This window comes from Pyxicephalus adspersus, chromosome 6, assembly GCF_032062135.1.
Source record: "Pyxicephalus adspersus chromosome 6, UCB_Pads_2.0, whole genome shotgun sequence".
Taxonomy (NCBI): domain Eukaryota; kingdom Metazoa; phylum Chordata; class Amphibia; order Anura; family Pyxicephalidae; genus Pyxicephalus; species Pyxicephalus adspersus.
The window spans coordinates 21078661-21096882 of NC_092863.1; the positions used below are offsets into that span (position 1 = coordinate 21078661).

Sequence of the window (18222 nt, forward strand, 5' to 3'; positions counted from 1 at the left end):
ACATGCTAGAAACCACTGCTAATGTGAACTAAGCCTAACTTGTTACACTGGATTGATCTCACCAATAAACTTCTACAAGGGATTACACTCTTAAAACATAAAACACTAGGAATATAGATCAAAATACATAAGCACTAGACTTATGTAAAATTGGACACTTTACACTACTGACACTATAATAGGGGTTACTGGATACGTGTGGCATAAACAACTGGGAGTACTAAACTTGCTGTATCTCCCACTTTTTGACCACCCACCTACAGCTTCCCCTACCTGGCTGAAAAAAATTTCCGGGGAACACTGCAATTTAATACTAGAAAATGTAACAAAAAAGAGATCATATAAAAGAAACAAACAGACCAGTGAAACTGAAATAGCACTTGATGATCCTGCCAAATTCGCTTTTAAATTTTGTGAAAAAATGGACAGATGACAAGCTGGCTGCCTTACAAGTCTGGAAGACCAAAGCTTGATGGCTGAACACAAAGTAGTGTTTTGTTCACACTATGAACAGGAAATGTATTTTGCAGAACCTTGATGTGACATTTTCATACAATCTTCATTGAAGGGTGCAACACAAACCACAGAGAATGAATGCGAGAGATAGAAGCTTAGATGTTTTTAGGATGAAACGGATCCTTCAATGTGCACATACTTTGCTTAGTCCAACATTTGAACGCTTTACATGTATGACCATGTGGTAGATATCTTGAAACCAATGTAGGTAGTTGAAGCTTTCTTCTGCCCCCTTTCCAAACAATTATAGTGTCTCGGATAAACATATTATTGTTAAATGAGATTGGAAGTCGAGATATCTTACAATGTGGTAGTGCTACTAAACAGTTGGAGCAAATTGATGTTCCTTTGAACCAATCCACTATATGCCCAGATAATCTATATAAATTATACACTTTCAGATTTGGGAAGTTCATCCCTTTTTCTTATTTAGGTAAAAATAGTTATTGAAAGTGGGCGTTAGTTTTGCCAAATGAAGGTGGTAAACATTATTTTCAGCATTCTAACATTGATTTGTTTAAGTAGTATCAGCATAGTTTGTAGGAGATATAACAGTCAAGAGAATTATACCATTTCAAGCAGATGATATCTACCGAGTAATTGGGATTTGACTAACAAGCTGTTAAAGCCAAAGCACAAAATCTAGCTAATGTTAACGTTAATGTTAACGCCAATGTTTAAAAAAATTGTTTTTGTTTCAGGTGTCTCGTAAAAACATACAGAGAAGGTTTTTTTGGCAATGAAATATATATTGATTTGTTATTGGATAAATAAATCCTATAGATTTGGAAGCAATAATCAAGTTAGCAATTTGCTTCTAGACCAAATTCCACTGTTTAGGTACAGTTTAAGGTAAATAGGATTTGTTGGATAAAAACAAGAAACATATGTATGTCAGTGTAGTGGGTCTCTTTATCCTGGGGCATTTCGCCATTTAGCTTCTTAGGGGATTTAGGGGAAGGTTTTTGAGAGGTGCAGTATAGACTGAATATCTGATAATCACAACATAAAAAGGTACATAAATCAGCTACATAGTAGTTATAGTGCATAAGTATGTTTTTGTTATAAATGAGATGAGGTGTAATAAAACCAATGGCATGAACTAAAATGCCAAGTAGTAAATAATTAAAGTAAAGAAGATTTTAAGATTGGGAACACAAAGCCACATGTATGCAGGTGAAAGTAGATGATTCAACTAGCTATTCTAAGTAGGTTAATGTACCCAATAAACTGTGGGATTTTACATTGTTTAAAATGGAGAATATATCTAGGAACAAATATAAAGCACTGAATTAATATAATAGTTTTGGCAAGTTTGTCATTTTCTGGCATATTTTCTGCCAAACCAAGCAATGAGGAATATTTTCCAAGAAAAAAGTCAATGTGAGTGGGCATGATGAGGGTTTTGATAACATTGCTATAGCAGAAAGAGACTCTGGTGATAGTCAAAGAGTTTGTTCAAGTGAGTAAAAGCATAGGTAAATGGGGGAATAATATGTCATAATGTTTCTATACAGGCCTCACCATGTTTCAGTCACGTCAGAATGTTTCTATACAGGTTAACACCATAGATCTCCCTGCCTGTCCAAAGAAGCGGGCATAAATTCCGCAAAACGTGTCGACAGTGGGAATACATAGTGGGTGCCTATGCAGGAGATACTCAAGAGTATGGTGTATGTTTTTATGTAATTGTTTATTGTCATTTTGTATTTAAATAAAAGTTTTTAAGAATTTTATTCTTAATTAATTTAAGAATTCAATTTAATTTAGGAATTCAGTAATTCTGGTCTTTAAAGTCCCAAACTGGATTTTCTATATTTTGTTATGATCTTATAAAAGTGTGTTAAGTGACTCCTCAGAGTTTAAGGGTTTACGAATATGCAAGGAAACAGTAAAAGTCAAGGCATTTTCTGATTATCTGATGCTATAGATAGCATACCATGGAGCAGCTTACCCTCAATATTAGAAATACTTTCTCAATATGGCTCCATCTTAGGATACTCCATTAACCTGGAGAAACCCAGACCCTTTCCTCTTGTTTGGTGCAAAAAAAAAATTAAATATTTAGGGTTATTTATTAATAAAATTCCATCTAAGCACCACAAGAATATTATTTTACCACTATGGAAAGTTGTTAAAAATCAACTCCAACAGGGGTCTAGATTGACCCTTTCCTATTTGGGCAGAGTAAATCTAATCAAAATGATAAGAACAAGCTTATTCTAGCTAAACAAGCTAGAATAAGTACTTATGTTCTGCAACAACCAGTCAGAAATGGTGGCTTGAATTTCCCTCACAAGCTTTATAACTGGGCAGCAATCACCAGGTACATTCGAGACTGGCTGAATGACACAGCTTGCTATACAGACTCCTTAGACCAACAGATGATGCCTGGCCTTAGCTTACCCTATATATTACACAATTAATAAGGAATTGCTGCCTCTGGAAGTTGTACAAAGTCCTCTTATTAGCTCTTGCTGGCATGTCTGGCATAAGGTCAGAAACAGATTCCAACTTAATAGCCACTCTCCCCTCCTTTTAATTTTTTGGGGTAATAAAGATTTTTCTTGTGCTTTGCATATAGTATCAGAAGATGAATGCTCTGAGTTCCGTCTCATAAGAGACAAGAGAAATCTTTTGGTAATTTTTCAACCCAAAAACTGCTTTCATACGAGACAGCATTACCTTTTTACACCATTAGGAAGAGCTACAGCAAAGTCCTAAAGATACATTTGCGGAAAGCAGTTAGGGTATGCATACTTGTTCTTTAAACAACCTTATTCTTTTTTTATGGAAATATGGTTGCCAAAAGGTAATTAAACCGACAACCTGGCATGAAATTCTGTATAGTTATTAAGATGCAGGTGTTGTTTTTGAAAAGAACTCTATTATCCAAATGTTTCTGTAATTTTTTTGTTAAAAATTGAAGAATGTATCTCCTGTACATGGCAGTACAACACACAACTGTTTGTATGTTAAACATCATCATGCTCCATGTCCTATTTATTGCTAAATGATTTATCAACACAGACATTTTTTCATACCTTCCCCTTATTGGTGAGGACCTGCTTATAGAGCAGCCAGCCCTCCTTGCACACATCACTGAGCTCTGTGTCAGACAGCTCAGAGGCAGAGTGGCACTTTGAACGTCCATCTTCAGAAGCAACCAAGCTATCAAGGGACTGCAGAAAAAAAAAAGAAAAGAAAAGGTGCTAAGAAAAATTGTGTTTGCAATCACCAGTATACAATTTTAGCATCAGTAATTAAACTACCACAGAACTGGCATTGAATGATTTAAAATTAACTTATATTTGTACTTATTGTTGATCTGTCACTTACCTGCTACCCATAAGTTTTGTATCTTGCCACATCTCAATATTAAAAAGTAAAAGCTAAAGAGTTAATCAAGAGCGTTTTAGGCATATATATTTGCAGAACTCTTATAGAATAATATATAAATACATTTTAGAGAATTACATTTTATTTTATTAATTGTATAAAAAAAATACAGTAATTAAAAAAACAGTTTGTTGCAATCAGTGAACAATGATAAATTGGTACGTGATGCGTTATTCAATTAATTAATATAATCAATGAACAGTGACACTTTGGGTGACAATGGTACACGTTTCACAGGCATGTAATCCGCTTCCTCAGGAAAATAACCATGAGACCTAAAGAATTCTATTAATAAAAATCAAGTCAATAATATCTATTGTATTATAGAAATGTTCTATACACTTAAGTAATTTAAATTAAATATATTTATAAAAACAATTTAAATCATTAATTACATTTTCCTCTCTTCCAATACACAATTGAGACAAACAGCACCAAAGGGAGAAAAGGATAGAGTCTGAACCACCAAGTACAAAGCATATACCACCAATCAATAAATGAAACATAAGTGTTTCTCATAATGTTCATAATGGTTGCCATAATTGAAATTTTTAGGGCAAACCATGTATTATAATCGCAAAACCATACAAATATTGTTTTTGAATACAATACATGTACATTTCTATTCTCATAAAATGTTCCAAACAAATTGTATAATATACTTGTTTTGGATATAAACTGAACTGAATAATAAATAATGGTGGTTTAAGGTGGCTTGCTATGATTACTAATTAAAATAACATAGTTATAACAATGACTTACACTACCAAGGTAATCTCAGTTTTCCTTTGAATAGGTTGTAGTTGGTCACCAGGGAATATAGAAACATCTTAAATCACTGTAGATAAAGGTATAGGCTCTTACCTTTCCACCAATGTCTCTTCTATATACCCTGTTTCCCCGAAAATAAGGCCTAGCATGATTTTTCCCTATTTTTGAGGATGCTCGAAATATAAGCACTACCCCAAAAATAATCCCTACCCCAAAAATAAACTACAATTTATATATAAATACATGGACAAGAAAGTGCTATTGCTAGACATGATAAATTGGGGCCAATGGTTCTAATGGAAATGGAGTCACGGAGTCAAATGGAGAAATTCAAGATGGAATTCAGGGTTTAGAGAGTTTTGATGATGTTCCAGAAGATGATGACATCACTGTATTTGAATAAATGTTGATTTTTGTTCCTGAATACCACAAGAAATTCATGATAAATTTCAGGGTTTGGAGAGTTGGAGAGTTATGATGATGTCCCAGAATGTGATGTCATGACTACATTTGAATAAATGTTGATTTTTTTGTTCAAGAATAAATGTTGATTGTTCATGAAAAAAAGGGCATCACCTGAAAATAAGCCCTAGTGCAATTTTTGGAGCAAAAATGAATATGACACTGTCTTATTTTTGGGGAAACAGGGTATGGGATGAAGTGATAGGGATTCCCCTAGCATCCCACATCATCCCATTAGTATGGGTGTGTGTCATGCTAGCAGAACGTGTGGAGGGTGCAAGCCGCTACTAAGGCGAAATGACATGATGGGTATTCCCCGTCACGTCAAACGTCATCTCATTAGTATAGGTGTGTATTACTAGTGGAACATTTCCCCTTTATTTATGGGAGTGACAACCACTCCCATTCTAAGGACAAGAAGAAATTATCCCTATCTGTCATGCTGAAATAGGTTTGCCTTGCCTGGACATATATAGCGCACAGCAGTGTAGTTGCGGCATTAATCTTTACAACCATGTGAACAGTAGAAAAAAGGGAATTGAAAATTGGCATATACCAGACATCAAGAAAGGAATATTTAAATCATATAGTACAATCAATAGAGTAATGGTAAAACTTTTTCACTTTTTCATTTTCACCTTTATATATTTTGTATAGATTATATGTCTGCGGAAAGTGTCAAAAAATGTCCCATTGTGACCAAAGTGTCATTGGTCATTGATTACATCAATTGTTTGAATAATGCATCATTGAGTACCAATTTATCATTGTTCAATGATTACAACAAACTGTTTTTATGGGTACTGTAATAAGGTTAAACTTATGCAAAAGGTTAAAAGCATCTTCTGGCCAAAGTCAGTCAAGTAATGTTTTTTTTTGTTTTGTTTTGTAGTCAAAGTGGACAATTAAATAATTGACATATTCTGAACAAATATAATTGAGTTTTGAGGTAGATATGAGAATGATAATTTGTATGTTGGAGAATGATTGTGCTAGGAATTGATTGTTGCAGACTAGAAAAATCAGCAATAAATCACTAAATGCAGGATCCACTTTGGGGCTAATATACAATTTCTGGGTAAACCCAAATACCTGTCATATGTGCAGTAAAGGTATGTATGTAAAGTCTCTATTATAAATATACATGCAATTTAGCACTGACTTTTAAATGTAGACCCTTAGCTAAATTCATTGGGAAGTACTTTCAGGTTGGGCCCTGCAGGGGGGAATCTGATGCATCTTACACAGTCACTGTAATCTCCATCCTGGCAGTTCATACCACCACCCCTCTGCCAGTCATCTGCAGGTGGCAGGAAGGACTGCATCTGGAGATGAGCTGACATTGAGGACCACTACCAGCGCCCCCCACTTTCCCTCATATTCCAATAACCCCAAATCTTCCTAATGTGTCTGATCACTATCCCCACCTGCTCCCACCACCTCTTCTAAAAGCACCCATTTCAGTTGCCACATCACCATCACATGCCTTTGTACTCCCTGCCTTTGCTAGGTTGCATGTTATAGTAGTATCACACTGTACTCAGCCAACATAAAATAAAAAAACAAAAAACTGTCACAATTGCCTGCTATAGAAAGCACGCCAGATAAAAAAAAAATAAAAAAAGGGCAAAAAATTGGATTGAATTGATTACCCACAGAACTAATACAATTATTACAGATTTCCCTAATTGTTCTTATTTAATTTTGTTTACCTTTTTTTTGGGAAATGTGGCACTATGTTATACAATTATTCCATATCTTGTACTGTTGTATTTTCAATTTTTTTAAAGCCTTTGCTGTAATGTATCCCCTCTACATTCCCTTTCCTTCTCCACCCCCTTCCCCTTTTCCTTTTGTTGTAAAGCCCTAAATAAAAATGTTTTTAAATTATTATTAGTACAGCTTCCTAAATGTCCCTGTTTAGAATTAATGACAGGTAAAGTACAGTTGAAGACAAAGAAGACAAAGTCACCAGCACTCAAGAGTATGGGACGAGTCAATATGTTACCCTGAGGAAGTGATCTCAAGTGGGTGGAACAGCACAAGGGAACAGGCAGGGAAACAATACACTGGGCATCAAGAGGTTAACACAGGAGCTGGATTGGGAACGTTCGCAACTAACTAACAGGTGTACACAAATAGGGGGCTAGGTATTATTTGAAACTGCTGGAAAGTGCTGTGGCTGAGCCAGCTAAATAGCCAAGGGCGATTAAGAGGGTATTTCCTGATTGGCGGGCACGAGGGGCGATACGGATTAAATCTGGAAAAGCAGGCGAACTGCCTGCATGCTCAGGAGAGTGGTGCCTGCTCTTTAGCAAGAGGTAAGTGTGAAAATTACCTTCCCTACTTTGCTGCCTTTTGGTCTTAAAAATATATAGCATCACTGAAAATGTTTTGTTATGTCTGTGCAATAAGTGAAAAAAAATACCCGTTGATTCTGTAAGAAATTCAGAGCTGTTCCATGTATTGGGCATTTTGTGTTCTTATTTGAAACTGTTTAATATCCTTGCCATTTATTGCCTTAAAAATACATAATATATTTTCTCTATTTTGTGGAGATAAGAAGAGGGGAATGAGCCTGTTGTTCTATATAACACAACAAGACATTACGAACACTATAATATGAAATTTCAGGGCACCAAATGTCCTCTGTGTGCATTTGTAGCCAAGATGTACTTAATATAAATTTTTTACCTAAGCAGTGCTTTTTTACCTAGGCAGGAAGCTGTAGGAGAGAATCATGGAAAGAGTCCAGGTCGTTAAAAGAAATTGACAGAGCAGCCATGTACATAACTCCATTGATCTTCTCAACAATGGGATAGGACTTTAACAGAAAGTTGGTGCAGAACAATATTGTGGGTCAAAATCAAGACCAGGTTGTCTGGTTAATATTCAGTGCCCTGGGGAGGGTGATTGTCATCAAATAGCTTCTGCCATTTGGAAGCGCTAAGGAAGTTTTGCCAGACCTTAGACTAGGCAGGGAACCAAAGAGAAAGCCGATCCTCAAGGGCCACTAGATTTGAGGGGATACCAGACACAGAGATATTTAGCTCTTGACTGCTAACACATTGGAAATATGACACCTCAATAAAGGAAAAGATCCAGTTGTTTGTAATGAAATCTGTGAAAATCAAGCCCTTCCAGCTGATGGGCTGAGACGAAACAGCACAGATTTTGTTGGAGAGATTTGCATGTTCTATATGTTTAATCGTAGAATCTGGATGAAAGGCCACAGAGAGAGAGCATGATGGCAGGATATGAACAGAAGGAGCGCCAGAAGTGAAAAACAAAATGGATTCAACTGTCCAAAATGATGTCCCCTGGAATCATAAGTAGAAAAAAGGAAAACAATTTAATGAAGCAGTACACCACCACCCCAAATTACTGTACAATCCAAAGACTTGGGAAGATAATAACATTCATGACTATATACCTCCACAGATCCCAGGGTATAGGTAAGGGTACAAGAGTTCCAACTGGCAATGGGTGAGGAGAAATACCTCTGGCACACAAAAGAAAGGCTTTGACATACGGTATGCCTTGGAGGACAGGGAAGGCTACTAGTCCAAACAAAATGGTAACACAAGTGTCTTCCTCTCTTCAAGGCCAGCTGTCTTACAGTTAAGAAACATCTGAAAGATTTGCAGCCGGAGGGAAGATGGTACAAATAAATCATCAAGCGTTTTCCCTGGTGGAGGTTCTGACTGATGGGAGTGCCAACAAGATGGCGAAATCAAAGTCAATAATATCAGTTAAAAAAATTCAACATTAATGAAATACCTTACAGGCGTATTTGCCCTTCAGTTCACCTGATTCAAGTAGGTTTAGCATTTTCATTGACCTGTATGAAAATGCAAAAAGCCCTAATAAAATTATAGGACAACAATCCTTAATCCAGATTCTCCTAGTATAGTATAATCAAAGCCCGGATTTCACAAAATGTTTATTGTGACAAATAAAACTTATAATTATCTAGACTTCTACCCATGTGGACCCATTTATGCACGGTAAGAAGCCATCACATGTGCAGTAACTGTGCAGTAGATTTTGACAATTGTCTATGCTGCATTGGGACCAACAGTTGAAGACATAAACCTTGCATGAGGGGTTGGGGTGCACAGTCTGTGTATACTTTAAAGTAAAAATTTTATTCAGTTTTACCTAAATTTTATTGACACAGAAAAGCAGATATGCAAAGATGCTTGCTTCATTTGTCAACAGGTCATTTTTTATCAGTGATATATTTTGTAGTTTGAAATCTGTTTTTTTTTTTTTTCTATACCATATCATATTTTTGTGATGAAGGTAATTAGCTATTTCATGATACCTGGTATAATGATCCTAAAAGTTTTACTACTACTTACTACTACTATTATCTACTAGCAACCAACAGTCCGTGTTTTTATGTTACAGACCTTATTAATTGGGGTTGAAGTTGCTATAATGCCAAGAAATTGTATCAATCATCCAGTTTTTATGTGTGTGTATCCTTCATGACAACATCACCCAATTACCACAGATCTTAACAAGATATACAAATTGTACTTCAGCTGTCCACTTAGTGACCGGGATAAATATTGGGCTCCACATAAATCAGAAAAAACGCAGTCATGCCATTTGCAATGCTGATGTGTGGAGGGGACTGCAAGCTCATCTAAACAATTGCTATTTTTGCCACACAAGTGGATTTTCAGCTAAAACTAAACACAAAATTGTCTATCCCAGCCTGGATTCTGCAATGAAACCTGTCTGTTCCTCATAATGAATCATTGCCTGTGTTTGGACTTGCTTCTGTAGAAGATGATGAGGAACACAGTGAAGGTGCCACTTCATCCGATACTGGATATGTGGCCAATGAAGATACAGAACTAGAGAATTTTACACAAATGGTCTAAATCTATCCACAAACAAGGCAGGAGGTCTTTCCTCTAGGCAGAAGCACTAACTTCCAAATGGTGTTACTGTAACTCATTACAGAACACAAAATCATAACTTGGCAACTTTCTTTTCTGATGACGACTCTTTGTGCTATTGCCATAACATCAACAGACACTTCAACAGTTTGTCACAGGACCATGTTTTTTCTGAATGAAGTCTCTTTATTGATTCCTTACAAAAAAGCTTGAAAGCAGCACTACTACATAATGATAATTCCAAAACAAGTGTACCAGTTGCCCATTCTGTTCATCTAAAGGAGACCTAAGACAACAAGACGATATTGCTTAAAGCAATCCAGTATAAAACAAACCAGGGGAACACATGTGGTGATCTAAAGGTTATAAATATGTTGATGCGTATGTACGCAGGATTCACAAAATACTGCTGTTTCTTGTGCCTCTGAGATAGTCGAGCTACTGTAAAACATTATGTGAAGAGTGTAAAATGTCACTTTAACCTTTTTTAATTTATTATATTGAAATATTTACTTCAATGGAGCTTTAGATAAAAATACATGCACGCACACTATAAAAAAACATTACTTGTAACTCTAAAACTGATTTAGAAAAGTGTGTTGTGATCTCTCATGATTACAAAAAATGTTCTTTTGTTGCTTTGTGTGATGGATAAAAAAAACTGGTTTGATGGTGTAAATGTTTTTTGAAAACAAAAATGCTAAGGTATGATTTGTAAATGGGACTGGAGCTCTTGCTACTGCCTATACAGAAGATTTATTTGCCGTTGCTAATTAGGATGGCAGAAGATCTTCAAGTAAAGATATTGGTGCTGGTGAAGAAGTGAGACGCGAGTTTAGTTATAAAACTGCAAACAGGCAGGTACGTTTCCTTTATTGCAAAAGAGACAGCCTGCCTCTTCTGCAATAAAGATCCTCCCTGCTCCAAATGTTTAACTTTCGTTCTGCTTTATTGACAGTTTCTTTAAATGTGTTATTAGTTATTCAGTTAATTAAGTCATTGAATGTTATATGTATAACAACACTCTGCTAAAGAACCCTACTGGGTTTGATCCTGTCTTGTATTTTGGATAGAGAAACACAACTTTGGTTCCAATTCGAAAAGGAATTTTGTTAAAGTGGTTGTAAGTACTTTAGAACTGTATATCTGTAATTTGTAAATATACACACAAAATGCATTTTCTCACCCCATCAGTGAAGAAACTTCGTAGCATCCTGAGGCTCGGCACATGACCCATAACCCTCCTGTGGAGTAAGGAAGAGACATTTATCAGATTAGTTTCCCAGCAAACACATCAGGATTTTTTACTATCCACCACACGACATCCACAGGCCGAATTTCTCAAAAGGTTATGTAGGCCATGACCACCAAGAAGCAGCATTACAACCTATGAAGAACTGAAACAATCTGCTGGCCCACCAGGTCTACAGTACCAGAGAACACTCATTCTCTCTCTCTGTCCACCCTGTCCTTTTAGTTCCTCTTCCTCTTTCACTCTCTTTATTTCTCTATCTCCTCTCTGTCCTCCATCTCTCTTCACTCTCCCTCCTCTCTCTTCTGCACCTCTCTCTCTCTTCTCCTTCTTCTGCCTTTCTCTCTCACCCTATTCCTTTCTCCCTTCACACACTATTGTTCTCTTTTGTTCACATTTTGTTCACAAATTCCATGGTGTTTTGTTTGTGTCAGCATCATACCATGTTATTAGCTGGAAGTGGGGTGCAGGACAAGCTAGCTGGCCAAGGAGAAAAAAATGTTACAATCTGGCCCTGCATATCGATTCTACCAAGGAATTGCTACGACACACTTTTAGCATGTCTTATAATCTAACCATAAGCAACCGACACTGGCGAGCTTGCATTAAAAGTCACTGTTCCCCTAAAAAATCATTCTTTCTAATAGCACACATCGTTCACTTAACTCTAAATAAAAGTTGTTAAGTTGATTAAGTTAATAAGTTGTTTGCAGTGTTCTACTAATCTATGTTGCTACATTTGATACTTTGCTTACCATTTAGCACAATAGCTGGTTTTGTTTTTAAAATTTAAATGTTTCAATGTCCGTTTTGCAATTAGGAAGTCAATGTTAATGCTATGTTATTGTGTTTGTGGCCATATTGTTTCATTTCAATAATATGTCCTTATCACCACCTTTAAATGTTTGTCTTGCATAAATATTTTCTATACCAGTTTTTCACTCTTGATAGGTCAATATAGCATATTGGTTTGGTAAGTTTTTTGAAATGCAGTATTTGTTGGGCCATTTTTGAACTAATTTGACTTTATATGGAAGTGTGGGTTAACATTTTTTTTTTGTTTTTTTTATCTTGTAAATTTAGTGGTTTCTGTGTGGTCTCTTTATTTTTTGGTGTCCTTTTAGCATTTTTAGTTTTTTTTTTTTTTTTAACAAAGTTTTTAAAAAAAATTTGTAGTTGTTTGTTTTTTGGGGGTTTGTTTTTATGTGGTCTCCTTTACAATCTCCCAGGACCTACAATTAAAGTCAATTATGCTTGTTCTTAAGCAGTTCCCTTCTATGAATTGTTTGAAAGGCTAAAAACAGCACAATTGGCTTATTAAAACTCAGTTGTTTGATGCGCATAGTTGTGCGCCAAACCTCAGGAGTGTGATGCGCATTGTAGTGCTCCAAGGCAGAACCGCTATGTGTGCATGAACTGTGTTCTATCAGTTGAAAAATGCGCCGGCGGATTTTCCTGAGAAGGATACTCATTCAGGTAAGTTTTTCTGTGTATATTGTTTGTTTTGCTTCATGTGCAATAATGCAGTGGTCGCCAACATTTTTGGTTCTACGGACCACTAAAATCACAGGTTCCTGAGCGCACATGCGCGGTGAGCCGGATGTCGCTCAAAGGGGGAGAAACCTCCTCCAGAGTGACATCATTATAACATAACCATGTTGATCATACCATATGATCGAAGCCATCAATAGGAGAGTGGGCGGGTTTTGTTCAGGGACACAGCTCGTCCACTTCCCTGAGCCTAGGAACTGCACGGGGGACATGGTCCGCGCCTCTGGCCAGTGCATCCTTCCAGCGGGGTCCTTCTCCTGACCCCGCTCGGGGGTGTGCTGGCCAGAGCTGCAGAGCCCCAAAAAATTTTTTGTGGACCACCAGTTGGCGACCGCTGCACTAATGTATGAATATATATATATATATATATATATATATATATATATATATATATGCATTTATGTGTGTGCATATACAAATGAGGGATGGGGGATCTATCTGGCAGACATCAGGGGGGGGGGCTTTTTTCAGATATTCAAGAGATTCAACGTAGTGGAGTTGTAAGTTAAAAAAAAAGTCTGCAAAAGGTATCAGTCGTGAGTCTTTAGGATATTGATTTAACAGTACACCTTGAATGGAAGAAAGAGCATGCAGTGTAGAAGCCATTCTAAGTTCACCAATAGAATTGCTCCATTTTCTTGTAAGCCTGATGGAAACAGTGGACATCCTACCAGAAAAAGACACTGGGAGATGGGGAGACATAAGGTTACCTGAATATCTAATCAAGTTCAAGGTTTAAATAAATGTAACAGGGACATTGATGGTTTTTAAGGTCTTAAGGAAGCCCTAACCACAAGAAAGCAAAAAAACTGTATGTCAATCCAGGATATCCACATATATTGACGCGGTGAGTATAGATATAACATACAGTTTCGCTAGATGAGCTATTTGTGCTGCATAGTAATATTGTTCAGCCAGGCCACCAAGTTTTTATGGTTACTTACCTAGCTATGCCTATAGTGTAGTGTAATGTAATGTAATGAAAATTACATTTTTTTCGCTAACTTTTTTTAAATAAAAAATTGTTGCAGAGCAGATTGATGATAACACATTGCATTTGTAGAAAATATTTGTAAATCAGTTTTAGCTAATCTTTTTATTGCTTTACTTTACATTTTAAGCATTATTCGTAATTCCAAGGCGTTGGTTCAGACCTGTGGGGAGAGCAAGTGTTCCGACCAGCTCCTAACACCTTGCCAGCCACTTGCTGCTTACACCGCAGCGATGGTTGCAAAAAAAAAAATAGTGTTTGTAGATTTGACAATATTCATCTATTCCCTATATTCGGTTGCTGCGGGTAGCCTTAATCAGCTTGTGTTAAACACTGGGAACAATGCAGCAGTGTACCAGCAGATAAGATGTGCGTTAGCGGTTATGGAGATTAAATAACACTAGATATCATGCAGATAATTATTAAAGGAACTCATTCTATTGGAAGACAGTTATTGTAAGGAGCTTCTAAAATCAAGAAGTGCAGTAACTGAAGCTCTCAAAGTTTATCTCCAGGCAGACCTATAAAGCTATGTATTTTTAAAGTGATAATTCACAAACATATTTTGCATATCGCACAAGTATCTAAATTTGACTTTGTTTTAGCCTCTTATAATCTGACAATGATAAGTGTTGATCAGAAAGAAAGATCACACTGACCAGATATGACCCCATTAGTCTACTGCTGCTCTTTTACTATCCAGTTACAAGCAGTGTTCTCCCCAGCCCCTTTTAGCCGGGCGCACCACCCAGCACTTTTCAGCTACCACCCGGCTGTTTTTGGGTGGTTACTGATGAGTTGGGTCACAACTCAGGGGCTTCCACTCGCCTACAATTTCTTCCCACCCAGCTTAAAAAAATTTCTGGGTTGGGCACTGGTTACAATGCTGTGGACTTGGAGGGGACATCACTGTGCTGCTAAATGTAAATGAAGTAATTTGTCTGAATGGATTAGCATCCCACATAGCTTCTGAGTGTGACATTTAATTCACATCTCGCTTCTGGAGAGCTCTCTTCCACCTTTTGGAGATCAAATTAGACTTTTATTTAGCCTATCATCCTTAGTCAATAAACATTCTGCTGATGAAACTGAATCAGCACCTTCACCTCTTGAACTGAACAGAAGGGCATAGTTCTCCCCAGAGGTTTTTAGCCGGTTGCTCCGCCCGGCTGCTTTGAATACCCCGCCCAGTTCTCGGCAGCACTCATTCTCGGATGCACAGATCTCAGTGAGGCTGCTCTGTGCCATCTGTGCTCTGTGTCATCCTTTCAGAAGATTGTGCTGCCGATGAGAAGTGAGCACACACAGTTCAGCCTTCATGTGAAGGAGACACAGGCAGCCCCGCCCCCATCTCATAGCACAAGCTCGGATTTCTGCCTGTGAAATGTATCCACCTCTAGCTCTGTGTGTGAATTCTGCATCCTCACAGCTCTGCGTACAAACCTCCATATCTCCTAAACTGTATGTCACAAGGACCTGTAATTTTCAGGGTGTACAGGGGACCCTCATAGATACTAGTTATTACAATTTCAGCCCCACTAGTTATTACAATTTCAATTTTACTTTGGGGTTGCTGTTTCAGAGGAAAGTTCAACTAGAAATCCTAAATTGAAAGTGCAAATTGGGGACCCTGGAGCCACTAACATAGCAAGGAGCATTGGGGTGGGGCCCCTAAATATATACCTACCTGTCACAAATCTATACCTATGAAACTAATGTCTGCTTTTCTTCTTAGTACACCGTGTTGTATAAGGTACAACTGCCTGTGAATGGCAGGTCTGTAAGATCCTTTTAAAACATTTAGTAAACTGACCAACAGTAAGATTTATAGACCACACCAGTCTATAAATATAAACTGCTAGGGCCCATGGCCTAGAGACTAAAGTCTCCTATGTCTAGTGCCGCATTACAGCCATTTTTAAAGCGCTGAAAAAGCTGCTCCTCCAGGTTTTTAAAAGACTGCAAAACTTGTTTATTATCTAAACTCCGAAGCAGCCATTTATCCCATTCAGTAAAGGTTTAAGAAACAAGAGCTGATTCTAAACTCAAATGCATTAAGTATCCTACAACCATTTAAAAGAATAAGGCACTGCTCTAGTTTCCATATTCTTATCAGGAGCTTAAAAGCTAGTGAAATCATCCACTAAATTGCCCGTGACTTCCTGTTTGCACTGATGCTATGACCCTTACCTGAAGCCTGCTCACATGTGCAGGGCATTTGACTACAAGTAGGAGCTAATTTTGTTTTGCAATATATCAGTATATATTTTTGGTGGCAATATATCAGAAGTGATCACCCACAAGTGGCTGTGTCCTCAAATGAATGGAAAAAAAATTTACAAAATCTAGGACAATTCTCAACCTATTGCCAAGAATGAAGAACCCTCTCTTAATAAATGTATTGCTTATTTTAGTCATATGAGATGTAATAAACCATTGTTAAAATGCTGATAATGTTATATATGCATGCTGACGCTACATGAGAGAGTGCATGTCATTACAGATGAAGTTGCTAACATGAAACCGAGAGGATGGAGTTTATTGACAACATGCATGCATGACAGTGGAATGATCTGGAGCAAGGGCTGTTTAGCCACTTGTATTTGTTGTGCACATACTTTTTGCTCTTTTTTTCATGCAACTTCATAGAGGCATACATTTTATACTTAAATTTAAAAAAAAGTTTAGTATGATCAATTAGAAAATATCATAGGCATTTCATTTTAGGGGTTGTGATCGTACCAAGAGTGGGAGTAGTTATATTTATTTTATACAGTAATATAAAGTAAGGGCATGCTAAGACTTGATTCTGAAAAATGTGGCTGTTAAATGTTTCGGGAACGCCACTGAAGAGCTAGACTTCTAGGATTGTTTTCAGTCAAAAAACATTTCTGTTTGCAAACTCCTATGTTAGACCTATTCATTTTAATTTAAATTTTTTTACAAGGTGATTTTAAACTTTTGCAGGCTGTAAAAACTTTTACTAAGGGCTGGAAAAAACAGAGATCTGTACATAGTCTAAAGCTTTGGTGATGATTGTTGGGAAACCTATATGTGGGATTGTATTTTCATTTTGATTAGATGTAAATTATGATACTAGGATTTTTAAGCAATTCATCTGTATTAATATATTAGTAGTTATTTATAATATTTTTATTTTTGATTGTGTTAATATAGCCTTGAAGGAAGACAATGTACGAATGGGTGTTCAGAAGGACAGTCCAGCTAAAGAGACTTGCTGTGACTCATTTCAGGCAAGAGAAAGAATAGACATCAAATTCAACATCTGAGACCACTCCGAGGACCAGTGGAAGAAGGGAAAGAAATGCTTGTCACAAAGAAAATCCCTGAAAGTTAGGTGATTGCTGTGGACAGACTGAAGTGCAACGCTAAAACACTCCAAGAACTGTTGAATTTATGTAATATAAGCAATGTTTAGACCACACATACTGCTACAGCAGCAGTGCTTGAATAAAGTGCATACTAAAGGGACAGCAACATGTTATTAGATATCAGATATTTAAAAATGTGGTAACAGGGTCTATTTGACTCCACAGTGCTTCTTAGAGAGTAGCATTGTCCCGATCTGGGAAGAAGCTTGGAGCCCAATAGCAGTAGCAATCAACAGGTTCATGGTAATAAATATTCTGGGTTCAGTACACAGGCAGCTGTAATGATGCAGGAGCAAGACAGGAGCGTAGTCAGGAAGAAAGCCAAAGTCAATATCTGGGTAAACCAGGTAAACAGGAGCAAGCAATAAGTGTAGTCAGTAAATCCGTAGCCAAGGGTCTATACACAGACAAGTAGCAGATAAGGCATGCAGCAGTAGCAGCGATGAAAAGGCAAGACAATGGCAAGAAACACAATAATCTGGCAAACAGGAAATTCACGGCAGGGCTTAAAAAGGAAGTCAGGGGCAGCAGCAAGAAGTTCAGAGTTCATGACAATACAGGGTATCAAGGAAGCTTAACGGTGAAAATTGGCAGGGAGCTATCCAGCACTTCAGGTAGCATAACCAGCAGCATGGTGGGTCAGGGTTTATCACTCTGGTCTTTGCAGCGTTCGGTCCCTAGTTAGAACCTCGGCCAGGACACTATCTGCATGGAGTTTGCAGGTTCTCCCTGTCTGTGTGGGTTTTCTCTGGGTACTCGGGTTTCCTTCCACATTCCAAAACCATGCAGTTAGGTTATTTGGCTTCCCCTCAAAAAAATTTACCTTAGACTGTTAGACATATAATTGAGGTAGGGACATAGGATTGTGAGCCCCTTTAAGGGAAAGCTAGTAACATGACTTGGGACTTTGTAACGCACTGTGCCATATGCTGGCGCTATATAAATACTGTGTAATAATAATAATAATGGGTAGAG

The 18222-nt window shown here is 37.3% G+C and overlaps 1 protein-coding gene across 2 annotated transcripts in view; it reads right to left on the reverse strand.

Annotated features, from left to right (window-relative positions):
• Positions 1-18222, reverse strand: part of ARHGAP23 (Rho GTPase activating protein 23) — a 157869-nt gene that overhangs the window by 59473 nt on the left and 80174 nt on the right. For both annotated transcript variants that reach the window (XM_072414912.1, XM_072414913.1), the window contains 2 exons: positions 11248-11305; positions 3561-3698 (listed from right to left, as the gene is read on the reverse strand). In XM_072414912.1, coding sequence (XP_072271013.1) covers positions 3561-3698; positions 11248-11305 — 196 coding nt within the window. The remainder of the gene's footprint in view (positions 1-3560; positions 3699-11247; positions 11306-18222) is intronic.